At 34.5% G+C, this 16,523-nt stretch overlaps 1 protein-coding gene and 1 long non-coding RNA gene across 2 annotated transcripts in view; both read right to left on the reverse strand.

Annotated features, from left to right (window-relative positions):
* Window positions 1–536: 536 nt before the first annotated feature.
* LOC135200041 (uncharacterized) lies at window positions 537–4,796 on the reverse strand. Its single transcript, XM_064228276.1, has 3 exons — window positions 4,770–4,796; window positions 2,217–2,929; window positions 537–841 (listed from the first exon to the last, which is right to left on the reverse strand). Exons 1-3 carry the CDS (start codon window positions 4,776–4,778, stop codon window positions 667–669), a joined length of 897 nt encoding a protein of 298 aa, XP_064084346.1. The 5' UTR covers window positions 4,779–4,796; the 3' UTR covers window positions 537–666.
* Window positions 4,797–16,034: 11,238 nt separating this feature from the next.
* LOC135200046 (uncharacterized) overlaps window positions 16,035–16,523 on the reverse strand; it is a 28,786-nt gene continuing 28,297 nt past the window's right edge. The window contains exon 3 of the long non-coding RNA XR_010311191.1: window positions 16,035–16,162. This is a non-coding gene — a long non-coding RNA (uncharacterized LOC135200046). The remainder of the gene's footprint in view (window positions 16,163–16,523) is intronic.

Genomic DNA, 16,523 nt, shown 5'->3' on the forward strand with positions numbered 1-16,523 from the left:
ATTCATATAATTATTATAATCCCATATATGTATATTTTATATTATATAATATATAATGTATATATAATAATATATATATATATCTATATGAATATTTATTTAAATACATATTTAATAATATATATATCTATATATATATATATATATATATATATGTATATATATATATATATATATATATATATATATATAATATATATAATATATGTGTGTGTGTGTGTGTGTGTGTGTGTGTGTGTGTGTGGGTGTGTGTGTGTTTGTATTGTTTTCCGATACTCTTCATCAGACAATAACCAGCATCAGCCAAAAATTATTTTTAATAATAATAATCCCATTTCATCAATTTCATGGCAAAACGTAAAAATTTTTTCTCGAAATAACAGTCTCTCTCTGTCAGTTCGAAATGCAAATTCCTTTTACTTCTGCGATATAGAAAATGCCACTGCTTTCCTTTCTCTCAGCGATCATTTGTCTCGCTCTTACAAATCTTCCAGCCTCGGGTGAATGACAGAAAATCAATCTCTTCGTTTGATGATTTATTATTCAAAAACAGTGACGCAAAGACTCCTCTCCATTAGCGGAATGTTCCCAAATCACTGGACGCTTCGAAATGACCGTACTTCGCCTTCGTCTTTTTCTTCGTCTTCTTCTTCTCACGCTTCCACTTCAGTAATCAGGCCACGTGATTCCCCGAGCGCGCTGCTCCTCGGCGATGCGTATTTGTTCGATGGCGTGGGCGGGGAGCGGGTGGGGGGTGGGGATTAGTGGGGACTCGGCGCGGAAACCGTTTTCGTCGGCGACGTAACGGACTTCGGCGAAGGTTCCGTCGGGCAGGGGAAAGCTGGAAGTATGTAGGTATGCATTATGGTGTTTTAGCAGCTGCTTCAAATATGGAAATGTTATAGTTGTTCTCACTTAAGAGTTAGGATCACAGGGATGCTAAAACTATAATGATGTCTAGAACCTATTATTAGAATTGCAAAAGTTTACTTCAGTGATGTCTAGGACTTATTATTAGAATTGCAGAAGTTCACAATAATGATGTCATAGGACCTATTATTAGAATTGCAGAAGTTACTATAATGATGTCAAGGACCATTATAGAATTGCAGAAGTTCACAATAATGATGGTCTAGGACCTATTATTAGAATTGGGCAGAAGTTTGCTATAATGATGTCTAGGACTATTATTAGAATGCAAAAGTTTATTACAATGATGTCTAGGACCTATTATTAGAATTGCAGAAGTTCACAATAATGATGTCTAGGACCTATTATTAGAATTGCAGAAGTTTGCTATAAGGATGTCTAGGACCTATTATTAGAATTGCAGAAGTTTACTATAATGATGTCTAGGACCTATTATTAGAATTGCAGAAGTTTACTACAATGATGTCTAGGACCTATTATTAGAATTGCAGAAGTTTACTACAATGATGTCTAGGACCTATTATTAGAATTGCAGAAGTTTACTATAATGATGTCTAGGACCTATTATTAGAATTGCAGAAGTTTACTACAATGATGTCTAGGACCATATTATTAGCAATTGCAGAAGTTACTATAATGATGTAGAGGGACCTATTATTAGAATTGCAGAAGTTTCTATAATGATGTCTAGGACCTATTATTAGAATTGCAGAAGTTCACAATAATGATGTCTAGGACCTATTATTAGAATTGCAGAAGTTCACAATAATGATGACTAGGACCTATTATTAGCATTGCAGAAGTTTTGTCTACCCTCCTAACTGTGCAGTCTTGTAATTGGTGTATATAATGGAACTTTACATACGTACGGTCGTGTATAAAAACAAATTGTAGCATTTTCCCCTTGCACAAAGAGCTCAGTTTCGAAAAATAGTTTTACGTTACTGATGTCACTGATGTACTAGTCTAGTCCGTTGTTTCAGTTTCTTGGTTCGAACATTGAAATGGTCTCATGAATGCAAGACTAGTGACATCATTATCTTCACTGACCATACAAGCATACAGACTACATATAAATACAAATATTCATACAATGTGTGTGTGATTTTCAATGTACAGACTGATATGTGTCTCGTAATGCGCAAGTATTGTTTCCCTTACCTGAAGAAACCTCGTGATGCGCAAGTATTGTTTCTCTTACCTGAAGAAACCTTCTCGTAATGCACAAGTATTGTTTCTCTTACCCGAAGAAACCTTTCGTAATGCGCAAGTATTGTTTCTCTTACCTGAAGAAACCCTCCATATTGGTCTGGCCCTCCGAGCCACGAAATCCGCGCCTGGACTCACTGATGCCATTCTCGGTCTCGAAGCTGAAAGCGAATTCGCCATTGCCCAAATCTTCGCGATCGTCCCTCAAGATGGCAATGGGCCGCTGGCGGATTTCATCGGCCTGGTGGCGGGGGACCTGATCGAAATGGCGTTGATTAACTTCAGGTTGTCGGTGAATTTCGACCTGCTGGGGAACACCGAAGGACTGTTGATGACTCACAGCGAAGGGCCGACGATCTTCTACTATCCTGGGCGGCTGAGTCACAACACCCCGTTGGTTATTGTCAAAGCGCGCACGATCTTCAGGAGAGATGAAAGACCGCCGATCCTCGTCGATTGTTTGGAGGTTTTCAGCTTGGCGTTGCTGGTGAGCTTCGAAATTCTGACGCTGGTTAGCAACGAAGCGTTGTCCGCCTTCAGGCTGGTGTTCGTGAATCCCTGACGGCCTTTGGTTATCAATATTTACTGGCTGGGGTTCTAATATTTGGTGGGGGTTCTCAGAAAGATGTTGGGGAGATTCGAACTGCTGGGGGTTTTCGAATTCGTGTTGGTGCGACTCGAAGGAAAGGTGGTGTTCTTCAGCAGGGAGGTTTTGGCTGTGTTGGAGATTCTCATTTTCAAATTGGGGGCCTGCTGCAGCCAGGGCAGCCAAGGATATTAAGAGTAAAACCTTCAAAGAGAAATAAACATAAAGGCCAATAACAAATAAAAACAAAATATTAAATATCTTAACAGAGACTCAGTCGATATCAACTAGAGTTTACAAATAAGTTTTGGATATATAATAAGAAATAAAATCCGCATTCCCTAATACTGATAAGAGCTCTGAGTCCACCTGCTGTAAAAAAAAAAATAACTTAGATGATGGGACATACTTGGTTAATGTGAAAGTAAATCATACCTACGAGTTGTTCACATTTAAATGACAAAAACTGATCACATTCTGAGATAGATCATTTGCAAATAACTGTGAAATGGTGAACAGAAAAGAAGTCAGCTTTCATATATATATATATTATATATATATATATATATATATATATATATATATATATATATATAGTCCTTTTTTACATGAGTGGCAATGAGAGAGCACATTCTTCTTACACTTAATAATATTATCTTAAGAATTCGCGAATTTCATTTAAAATCATTTGAAAATATTTTCAAGAACAGCCTCAAACAGAAGTGCTTGACCTTGTGTGAACTGTATGATGTCAAAAAGCTTAATCTAGGATTGCCTATAAACTTTGCCAAGTAACTTCAATGAGTAAAGTTTTTATTATTATACATCAAGATAGTTTTACCACTATAAATTATGATAAAAAGTACTTATCGTAAGAAATTATTACTAAGACAAAAGCGCATGCTCAAATAGATTTTTAAAAGCACCATGCTCCAATAGATTTTTAAAAGACTGGGAAAAAATAGTTTTATCTTACGGCGTGCCAAGATTTCTGTCAGAAACGCAACATAAATCTAACTAAATATCGCGAGAAATATTTTTCAGAATTATTTAAAACAATTATTCATGGTTTTAAAATAATACTTTTATCCACCAGTGGGCAAATTGTTCTTTTTAGTGCGGGTATGTTGCATTTGGATGACGAAACTCCATTAAAATATGTTTCACGTGACTGGATGTTCCAGTCATCTAAAACTTTGAAATAAAAATGGACAAGTCACATAGAATCTAAAAAAAAGAAAAAAAAAAAAAAAAAAGGCCAAAAAAAAAAGGCCAACCACACCTATATTAATCTGAGACTGAATTAAACTTGTGATATTGATCAAATGAACTCTACACGGTCCGTCCAAGATGGATAATCTTAATTTCTTGATCATTTATTTCTTTGTAAAAAACAAGAAAAAAAAAAAAGTCGGTGTTCATTTCGAGTTTTCAAAATTCCGATATATCGTGCACGGAGAAAAACAAACATTAACATTTAACGATGATCAAGCATGTGTACCTTCAATATGATGTACTCTTTAACGTAGAACACCCAAAATAACGTTATTTTCAACTAACAACCATGAAAAATCCGTAAAAAATATATGGATCGCCACAAAAATCTGATGCACTGGCATATTACACTCGGTTCAACTTTTTCACAAATTTTGATACGAAGACTATATATTCATTTTCATATCCCTTTACAGACTGATACTAGATCCTCTCTAGCAGATTCGGGTGTGGCCCAACAAATCGTTCGTATTCTATAGCCGAATTTCAACATAAACTTCCTTGAAATGGTATACGATATTTCAGCGAAAACTGTATCAGAATGACAACCAAATTAAGATGTTCAAGTAAATCAGGGTGAAACGTCTAATTACGAAGATTCTCTCAAACTGGGAACGACGTTTTATTGCAAAAGAATTATGAGTCCTGAAGCGAATAAAAGATCTCTGCCATATGCCTGGTGCACGCATAAGGCCAAAGTACACAATAACGACATTTATTTAATCGTAAAAAAAAAACACACGCGTTTCCAGCCGAAGTAGGTACTCACGAGCTTCATGTTGCCGGTATAAGGATCGCAAGGGAACTTTTGGTTTTGCAAAAGGGAGCCTTCCTTTTTATATCCGTTCCCTCTCTCCTCATCCCCCAGAGAGAGAGAGAGAGAGAGAGAGAGAAGAATTATCTGGGTTACGACGACCTTTCCTCAAGTCTTCTTCTCTTCTTTCTTCTTCTTCCTCCCATCTTTCTTTCTGTTCTTGAAAGCTCCAAGGTCCGCAGAGGTCAAAATTCCCCCAAAATGTCATTATCCGTGATGCGCCTCGGACTGGTGGGCAGTCTGGTGCCATCGTTACCAGCCTCGTTGGAGGTTCAGCCTTCGCTGATTTAGTCAAGGATTTAGTGTTTTCTGGCTTTCTTTTGTGTGTTAGAATACGTTCGAATCATTTCTCATTCCTTTTTTCGGAATAAAATTCGCTGCGTTGCATTTTCAAAGTTAAATTTCGCTTCAACTTTGAGAAAAGTTAAAAGAGGAACATTTGATTTTCATTTAACGTCTGTTTATACTGAATTATAACTAAGGTTTATTTCCTTTTACCTCTGAGGAGCCTTTAATAGGATCGTGAATATTATCCCTTTTGAATACGCATGCGCTTTCTTGAAAGTCTGAGTTTTTTTATTTTATTTAAAGCAAGTGTTCCAAGAGAAAAATTTTTTTTAACATAAATTTACTATGATTTTTGAAATATATATGTGAACCTATTTCATTTCTCTTCTGAGAAACGTCGACCTGAAATCAAAATAAGTTTTTTTAGGTACTTTCCCAAGAAATCTTCAGCATGTTTCTTCTCTCTGGGGAAATTTCAAGCTAGAAAAAAAATCTAAGTTTCATGTCTCATTCTCACTCTTGGATTTTCGCGACCACCAATTATTATGCCATTTCGCTCTTCCTCTTCTTTGTTCCCGTGAAAGTTCTTCAGGACTCTCAAAGACACTTTGTGCTTCACTTTCTGATCAGATGAGAGAGGATGTTAGTCCGTTTACGATGGAGTCCGAATTTTTTTTTTCTTTTTTCCTTCTTTCTGACCGGAAATACGTCATGATTAGACAAAAGTAAACCTGAGTTAATGCTTTTAACAGAATTTATCATTGTTGGATTGATAAGCTTAAATGGTGGTTATGCTCTTAGAGAGAGAGAGAGAGAGAGAGAGAGAGAGAGAGAGAGAGAGAGAGAGAGAGAGAGAGAATTGCCGAAATCTACTAAGTTATTTTGATAAGATCAGAGTCGTGATCAGTACCGCTGCCTTATATATATATATAGTATATATATATATATAGATATATATATATATATATATATATATATATATATATATATATATGTAATATTCAATATATATCTATACTATATACATATATATATATATTACTATATAATATATATGTTTATATTACACACACACAAATATATAATTATATATATGTACTTATATTACACTCATTTATATATTAAACTATATATTTCTTAGAATTAGTCATACGTATACCAAATATCAATTAATTAATTACCCCATCATAGTCTCACAAGTAACGAATCATCTCTGTGAACCGAGTCAACGTTCTGCAGTTGCGAACTGGCGCAGCAGTGAGAGCGGCCAAATAAATTTGTCTGTGCAGCTTATCAGAGACCGTTCCAACCTCACGTGTTTGGTTTCTTATCTCTCTTCTCGGGTTATTTAATATGTCTGCGAAATTTCGCGTTTTCTGTTGCAGCCCGAGGAATCTGTTGGCTCTGGCCTAGGCTACTGATGTCTCATGCAACAGAGTTTAAACTATTAGTAGTAGTCTTCTTCGGGTGTATTTTAGTGAACATATTATGTAACATAAAATGAGTTGTGCTCTAAATATGGACAAAACTGGTTGTCTACAAAGTTATACCAAAAATGAAAATATTAAGAAACAATCACATTAGACACTTAACATCGTAATTCTCAGTATAACATTCTAGACTTAGAAAAAAATACGTCTTAGTTTAACCAGACCGCTGACCTGGTTAATACATTGTAATTCCCAGTAAAACATTCTAGACTTAGAAAAAATTATATCTTAGTTTAACCAGACCACTGAGCTGATTAACAGATCTCCTAGGGCTGGCCCGAAGAAATAGATATATATCTATGTGGCTAGGAACCAATTGGTTACCTAGCAACGGGACCGACAGCTTCTTGTGGGATCCGAACCACATTGTATCGAGAAATGAATTTCTAATCACCAGAAATAAATTCCTTGTTTTCAGCGTTGGCAGACGGGGGAATCGAACTCGCGACTACCGATTCGATAGGCGAGCATGCAACCCACTCGTCCGACGAGGAACTAATTCACAGCTAATTCTTTGTTACAGAATTTGTTCACCAAAATAATGATCTCTCGAAGACTACTATTAACAGTTTAATCTTGGTTGCATCTGATGATGAATACAGTAATCAGTGAACAGTTTTATTGGTAAGTAATAACTGATTTGACGTTTCAATCATCGTATCCTATCAACATCGTCATAAAACCATCATTTTTAATATGCATCCATCCAAACATATCCATTCTGTACGGTAACTGTAATATTTGATCATTCATAATTCACATTGAAAGGATTCATTAATCTAAAACGAATTCAGGCTTGAACACTTTCTAGAAATAGAGAAGCAGTATATAATAGCATCTAAGACGCCGGGCTATAATAGCACCGAGCATCAAACGATATAGCATTTTAAATCTTCCAAAAATCAAGGATCATGTCAAGATTAGCTACCCCACTATTTTTCAATACAATATCATACCGCTTTGATTTATATATATATATATATACACATAGTCTATGTGTGTATATATAATATGTATAAGTATTATATATATAAATCCAAGTAGTATAATATTGTTCTGAAAAATAGTGGATTCGCTAATCTTGACATGATCCAAAATAATTTTTTAGTTATCTCAAAATCATCTTTCATTCATTATATTTCTGTAAATTACAAAATGAAATAAACTACCGGAAAGTTCTTACAATTCTGCGACCCGCAAAGTAATTCTGTTAATTTTAACGAAAAATAATGACCAAAGTTCCTGTTGAAACATTACTGGTGGTTTGAAGCATTGCTGAAAACAAATATGAATATGACTGAAATTACAGCTTGCTAAAACAACGTGTCTTTGGAAATCACCAAACGTATAAGAGGATTCTCAGAGACTTTTCGATATTTCAATTTTGGGTTATCTAATACCTTAATTTCTTTCCTGTAGCTATATTATCTTAAATGTTCTGATTTGCCGAACAGTCGTCATGATCTTTATGACCCAGAGCAATTTATTGGAATGATGCAATTTCTCATTTGACAAACAGCCGTAATCTTTACTATCTAAAGCAATTTATTGGAATGCTTCAAGTTCACATTTGACAAACAGTCACGTTCTTTATTACCCAGAGCAATTTATTGGAATGCCCTAAGTTCAGCCACAGCCAGCAACAACCAAAACATTAACAAAATAATTCACAACAAATCATTCCTACAATATTCCACTTCTTCCCTTTTCCAACTGCAACCATAATGCAAAAGATTATTATCAATCTTTGGCAACCTACAACCTACGACTTCCCACAACCTTGACCGATACAGAAGAATCAGGTTCTTAATGAAGTCGACGGAGGCTATAACCATCGGCTATAAAAATCGTCAGTCTGATTCGTGTTACAAAGCTAATTGGCTTCCAGTGACTTGGTTAGAAGTTAAGAGATTTTTTTGTTTCCTGGATGATACAGTATACAGAAGTTTTGGCTAATATGTTTGTAGTATTGATGCTGAAATGAAATTAAATCAATGTCCGTGTAGCCTCACAAACTTTCTTGTCGTTATTACAATTACATATGTATCTAGTAAAAATGACCAGTTGATTCCATATATTCATTTTTAGGCCAAAAAATGGACTCAAATTTACTTTTAAAACGCGTCTTTTTATGTGAAGGCATCGTGAAAACAAAATATCTTGTCTTCTCTCAATTATGGTTACGTCATCCTGCTATTTAAAAGCAGACATCTATTCCAGAACCCCAAGCGCAGCTGTATATTTCCAGTCAAATGTAAGAAAGGAATACAGACGCCTGTCAAATCTTCGCGAACTCCAATTACGTCATTTGCGGTGAACTTCACATAAAGAGCCCAGATCTTCTTCTAAGTCACTGGAAATGGATACGTAAAATCGAAATAATTTTTTCGAGTCGCATTTTGCAACATTTGCTAGTGGCTATTTGCCCGTCACCGTAACTGCAATTTAGTGTCCTAAATTTGCTAATAATTTCTCATCTATCGGAGAGTCCCTTTCGGCTTCGTGTATGTAATAAAATACAACGGTGTCTCAGTTTTGTAAACCGGAACTGTGCCTGTAGCTTTCGGCATTCCTGCGTAGTTAAGGCTTTTGTATATCTACTGACTACGCCTTAAGAATGTGATGTAAAGGAAGTCTTCATGGTGCACTCATGTAGTATATATATATATATATTATATATATATATTATATATATATATAATATATATATATATATATATATAATATATATATATATATATATATATATGTGTGTGTGTGTGTGTGTAGTGTGTGTGTGTGGTGCATACAGATACATGTATCATATTCGTATATTATAGATATATATATAAATATACAGAAATGTATCATATATATATATATATACACAAATATATATAATATATATATATAGTATATATATATATATATATATATATATATATATGTATAACTGAATCACGAAAGTTAGGAACGTGATAAATCCGTAAATAAAGTTATATGCCACAAAGGGAAAATGAACAACGGAGTATCCGCGAGATCTTTCGACGTTCAAACGTCCTTTACTTAGCAGGTGAGTTCACCTGCTAAGTAAAGGACGTTTGAACGTCGAAAGATCTCGCGGATACTTCGTTGTTTATTTTCCCTTTGTGGCATATAACTTTATATATATATATATATATATATATATATATATATATATATATCTATATATATGTATATATATATAGTGTATGCCAATATATTAAAATTGTGAAGCTTTCTCACTGAGGGCAATAAATACTTTAGTACCTTAGTAAGATTTCATAAATGCCAAATTTATACAGGACAATAAAACGACTTATCCAACAAGACAAAATTTCATTAAGTTTTCCAAAACCCACAAAAAACAAAACAAAAAAACTGCCAGCTTAAGCAATACCTACTAACACCTCAGAGTAACGCAGACTTTCTTTTTTTCTTCTTCCTCTTCCTCCTTCGGAAGATAAAATCTGATGGCTAATGAACGCCCTTTATCGACCGTGACATTTTGAGTTTTCCTAACTAATGACACTTTGAGTCTTTCCTTATCTCCCTAAATGAAGGTCTCATTTCATTTCGCAAATTTTAAATTCTTGTGCATTCTCGTTTTTTTTTTCTAGATATATTAGGGAGGGAGAGTATGTTTCCATTGTCTAAGTTTGTCAAAACATTTAAATCTCTGTTCATAATTTGTTCTACAGATTATTCCAGCACGAATTTACCATGCATGCAATGCAATACAAGAACGTTTATTACTATAAACAAGTGTGCAAGAGAAATGATACGGACTGAATAAAGGTGAAATCTTCTATAAATTATTAATTATTGCCCAAAAAATTCTTGACCCTAAACCCCCAAATCATTTCGAGTAAGTTTCTTGAGAGAGAGAGAGAGAGAGAGAGAGAGAGAGAGAGAGAGAGAGAGAGAGAGAGAGAGAGAGAGAGAGAGAATAATCCTTACTATTCTAACCACAAGCATAGCACGTTGACTCCTTCATTCAAAAACTCATTCGGCCATTATGTGTTTATAGATTTTTCGAGAGGTATAGACTACTATGAGATTCAGGGCCTCGGTAACACGGTTTTTTCGCAATAACTTTTTATCTATGCATTTCATAAATATAACGCTTATTCAGAATACACATTATATCTACACATAAATTTTGACTGTATTCTGCATTACGTAGGTTGAATAAATTTGGTACTTATAATGTAAAAGTGACTTTTTTTGAAGACGGGCCAACTTACTCAGAGAAAAGGTTTCGAACGCACTCGTTACGTAACTTATGACAGCATTTCTTCCCTCTTTCTCGATGGATGATTGGCTATACGTAACGAAGGCTAGACCTCTGGCAACAATGACATAAAAATGTAAATACAAGCAAAGCAGTACACCTTTATGAACTCTGAAACCTCTCCACTGATAATTGTCATAATGAACAAACCAGAAAAAATATATTAATAAATACAAAAACACTTCGATTATTAGTCTAACTCCAAAATAAGTTTCCTAAGAAATTACAGTCTACTTTATAGGTCACAATCAGATTGACAAGATGTAGGGAATAGTTGGTAATTTTCAAAAACATAGTAGACAAGCTTGATTTGATAACTGCTATATCCAATGTCAAGCAATTTTTATTTATTGGCTATCTACCTATTTACTAAAAAAAAAAAAAAAAAAAATAGCCGTTACCGCATTTTGGCTTTGAACCTTCACCAATAATTATCGTCAGAATGATAACTTCATGAGGCTCAACCACTTTGGCCTCGTTATAATTCAGGATTAGAAAATTTAACTTCTGGGCTATAAAAACGACATCTTTCATTTCTCTGAGTAGTTGCAAGAAGTGCAAAATGATCCTCAAGGATCCCAGCTGTTGACCTAAACGTTTAATTCATGTATATTACTGCTATTACTACAGTAGTATTACTACGCTAGCACAGATACCCCACCCACATCTATGTATTGTTCCGCCATTCATAAAGTCTTTGTCATGGCCACGGGCTTTCTCTTGACTGTAAAAAGTTGCAAGTCGTAAGACAAATGCAGTTTTGCAACCACGGGGAAAATTCCAAATCCTGTTAGCCATTATTGACTGCTATGGGTTTCAGAGCCAATGGAATAAGGTGAATGAGTTTCTGTCTGGTGGATGGGCGGGGCAACATTTCGTCAAATGTTGTTTACCTTGCTTACGTAATGAATGTTTTTCGACTCTTGGCTCATAATCATTGGCCATGGCATCGGCTGGATAATTTTTACTCTATAAAAATTAAAACTATCAGGTTTAGGTCATTGATAATGCTGCCAAAATTTGTGTGGTTGTAAAATATACATATGTCAACTTTCAGCTACATCCGATGCTTTGAGAAGGAGCAAAGTCCAAAAAACCGTGTTACAGAGGCCCTGAATCTCATAGTAGTTATTGGAATGGAATGGAATATAGAATTTAGGACAAATGCCAAGCACTGGGGGACCTATGAGGTCATTCAGCGCTGAAACGGAAATTGACAGTGAAAGGTTTGAAAGGTTTAACAGGAGGAAAACCTCAAAGCAGTTGCACTACGAATCAGTAGTTAGGAGAGAGTGGGAAGTAAGGCGGAAGAAAATGAATATGAACGGAGGTACAGTAAAAGGGATGAAAGGGGTTGTAGCTAGGGGACAAAGAGACGCTACAAAGAGCTTCAAGTAATGCCTACAGTACACCACGGGGAGACTCGTTGTTGAGTAAATCTCCGTTCTTGGATGAGGTGATACATCGTGATTAGCCACTTAAAACATCTCTCTACTAATCCCGTTTTTCGACTCGTATCTGTCTATCCATTCACCTATCTATCTATCTATCTATTTCTCTATCTCTTTATCTATCTATCTATCTATTTCTCTATCGCTTTATCTATCTATCTATCTATTTCTCTATCGCTTTATCTATCTCTCTATCTTACTATTTATTGATCCATTTATTATTTCTTGATAGTAAAAAATGAGTTTAAGCTTGCGTTCGTATTCCGAGCGTCTGCAATGTACCTTATAAAGGTTTCAATCTCTCTCTCTCTCTCTCTCTCTCCTGGTAAATTATGATATCAAGGCACTGTGTATTGCACCGTGTAGTATCTTGTTCTTCTTGAGCAACCTTTCTCTCTCTCTCTCTCTCTCTGTCCGGCCGCCTTTATTCTAAAAACAAAGAGGACTTTAATGGGCGAGCCGAGGTCCTCGGTCAAACAGAAATGAAAAACGAAGAAAGAAACTGGAATGCAACAACAGCAGTTGTCCTACTTTCCCAAGTCTGTTCACACATCTTTTCTCTCACAAGGAGCACTCAGGCGAATATATTGTGTCTATTGTGTTACATTGAATGAAATGAAATCAAGAGAGTAATTTTCGATATTCAAAGTGTTACGTAAATGAAATTTTATTTTAGTACATAAATAGAATTAAATAAAATTCCATATCAATTTTTTTTATTCAGTTACTTAAATAAAATGCAATTTTATTGTATATATAAAATTAAATACAAATCTATATTAATTTTTTATTCAAAGTATTATATAAGTGAAATTTAATTTTATTACATAAATAAAATCAAATAAAGATCCATATAAATTTTTGATTCAGAGTATTACATAGATAAAACATAATTTTATTACATAAATGAAATTAAATAAAGAATTTTTTGCAATTTTTATTTAGTGTTGTATAAATGAAATTTTATTTTATTGCATAAAAGAAATTAAATAAAGAACTACGCCAATTTTTTATTTCAAAGTGTTCATATCAATGAATGATTTTATCAATATTCGACGCCCCCTAACCAAACAAACCCCCCCCCCCCCCCCCCCCCCCCCCCTACAAAAAAAAGTTTTCAAAGCTTTCAAATCTTTGAACGGTTTATGAATATTCGGTCAAAAAATATTTGAATTGTGTCGTCGTGATCCAACGACCATTTATCAGGACAGAATATGAAAACTCACACGATTTTACATAAATCTGGTTAATTCCTCTCCCCTTTCATCTTACAGCTTCCCACGGTCCTCCGGATCAGCTGGCATAATAAACAGCGCTAATCATGACTGGAACAAGTTGGGAGGGACACTGAGATTCGTGTGAAATATAAAACACAAATAATGTTATTTTGTTCTAAGGGTCCACGAACATAAAATGTTAAAAGCACGTGTATAATTCATAAAGTTTATCAAAGATTTCGAAGCCTTCCCTGGGTTCATTTTGGACAGAAGAGGAACCCAGGGAAGGTTCGAAAGCTTTGATAGTGTTTATAAATTATGAAAGAACTGTTAACATTTGTATTATTGTGGACCCCTTAGAACAATAATATTATTCTTATATACTGTGTTTAACTGGATACTTAAACGTTAGGATTAGAACTGTCTTTTGTAAATGGTAAAATAACACATGTTCTTGGTTTTAGGTTCACGAAACTTACGGTAAAATTGATTTATCTGTAACTCTTTGTGTCCAGGGGAAAGGCGGCGCCGCGAGGATTTACACTTGGAGGAGGAGATTAAAAAAGAAGAAAAAAAAAAAGAGATAAGATCTTCGAAACAAGTCGTGATGAACATCAAAGGCTTTTAAATGCTCTTCGTCACGTCGAGATCGACTTGCAGTCAGAGCTTTCTTCACTTTTTTTTTAATATTTATAATTTATAGAAAAAATGATTAGACTGACGATAATGAGAGTTTCCAAAACCTTGGCCCATATCCTCTGGAAAAAAATGAAGTTTTTCGGAAGAATGAATTTTCCATCGTAATTTAAAAGCGAAGTCTATTTGCATGGGTGAGTTCGGGCGTGATAGGATTTGGCATTAATTACACAGGAGCTTATCGGCTCTTCCGATGTGAACATGACGTGACACAAATTTTCCCAGGACGAGGAGAAACACCTGCGCGCTATCGCGACTTTATCTAAAGCGCGCGCAATTAGTCATCTTTTTTTTTTACCCGCCAGTTACCTTAGTTCTTATCCGTGGCTTGGGTCAAGGACAGAATATATATTTTTATTTTGTCTTTTATCTTTTGGAAGATGGGGGTTCCTTGCTTAAAAATGAAACATTTTTCAAAGGTTACTGTATACGATGCACAACGCCATACTATATGACTAAGTACTTAATTTGGAACAATCATTTAGGCCATAATATTATTCCTTTGTAAAATACTTATAACAAAGGAAATTCATCCTCATGTTGCTTATATATGTAACGTTTACTTATGTAATACTTAACGGGGTAAATGCCTCTCTAAGTCAATATTTCAGTAGTAATCTTGATGGTACTAAATTTTGTTCACAAATTTTCTTCTTTCCAGGAGAGAGAGAGAGAGAGAGAGAGAGAGAGAGAGAGAGAGAGAGAGAGAGAGAGGGGGGGGGGATTTAATAGTAACAAACCTAACGCTCTTTTTACCACAGCTCCATTTTTATCTAAAATACCTCTAACTTTCACAACGACAGAAAGCTAGTCATTTGGAATCACCAAAAGTCAATAATGGCCGATTCTAAGAGTAAGTGATTTGATGAATATTCTCTTACGGGGTTTCTCTCTAAAATAGCATAAGCATTTTCTATATACAATGAGGCTTTTTATATTTGCCCGTATATAGTGTGTGTTTTAAGTCTCTAACACAATGTTTGAATGTAGGTGTTTTTAAGTGGAGAAAATTTAAAGATTTTTTTTAAACAATACAATAAATTACGTATGTATGTATGTATGTATGTTTATATACAGGCACTTCAGTCTTTGAAGCAACTACCATATTAAGAAAGTATTCTTTCTTAATTCTGCTACGTGCATTTTTGTATGATTCGGTAAACTATAACTTTCTACTTGTAATCCGACAGAGTTGAAGCAAGATCACACAAACAGTTTTGTCCGCAGGGCAACAATAATATTAATAAAGCCAAGAAAAAAGCGATGCAATTTCACGTGTAAATGTTAATATACCAGATGAAATTACTTTAAAATGATTCACTGATGAGCTGATTATTTTCCTGTTATGTTCGAAAACTACATTAAAATGATTCACTTGTAAGTTCATTATAATCCTTTAACCGTTGCTGCCCCACAGTGTATAAATTGTCCAGTAAACAAATTGCAACTGGTCTGGTCTTAATCAACTATGGCCCCAAAAAATAAAAATTAGAAGAGTTATGTGATCATTTTTAACGCCACACACAAAATAAAACTCTAAACGTCTAAAATGAAAAGCATGATTTGGAAGCGTTCTGTCTAAACTATCAATATGAGTAGAGCCACTGACTTTTCTTTCCTATGAGAAGAACCAATGATAGGAATAAGATTACATATAAATGTACATAATTATACATAACCACACCGACGATGATAACTTTCACAGCATTATCGCTTCGAATACTCTGCCTACACAGAGCGCCCATGAGTCATGCAATGGATCTATGTGTATATAAAATGTCACTTACCTCCAGCGAGCTAGCTTCTACTCTATCTCTCTCGCTTGCTTGTTCAGTAATAAGGGCCCTCTTTTCTAACTTTTCTTTCAGTCTACGTAGCCACCCACTTCTACGGCTCTGTTTCCTCATTCCTCCTAAAAATAAGTGTTCGTATTTAGAGCAAGAATGATAGGACATATGAATACACGAAGAAACACAGTGTATGTATATACGGTGTATATATAATATAAAATTGTGTATATATTGCCTATGTATAATTATATATATATACAATATATATATGTATATATATATATAATATATATATATATATATATATATATATATATATATATATATATGTGTGTGTGTGTGTGTGTGTGTGTATAATATATATATATAATATTATATATATATATATATATATATATATATATATATAATATATATATGAAAAAAACTAATCATGGCAGTAAGAATCATCATCACCTATAACAGCTTGCCTCTTCTTCAGGA

This window comes from Macrobrachium nipponense, chromosome 26 (assembly GCF_015104395.2).
Source record: "Macrobrachium nipponense isolate FS-2020 chromosome 26, ASM1510439v2, whole genome shotgun sequence".
In the NCBI taxonomy this organism is placed as follows: Eukaryota; Metazoa; Arthropoda; class Malacostraca; order Decapoda; family Palaemonidae; genus Macrobrachium; species Macrobrachium nipponense.

Excerpts from the sequence above, each read along its gene's own strand:
- LOC135200041 (XM_064228276.1), bottom strand. Across the intron at positions 842-2,216 it reads AATATGGAGGGTTTCTTCAG|CTTTCCCCTGCCCGACGGAA; the intron begins GTAAGAGAAACA and ends ACATACTTCCAG.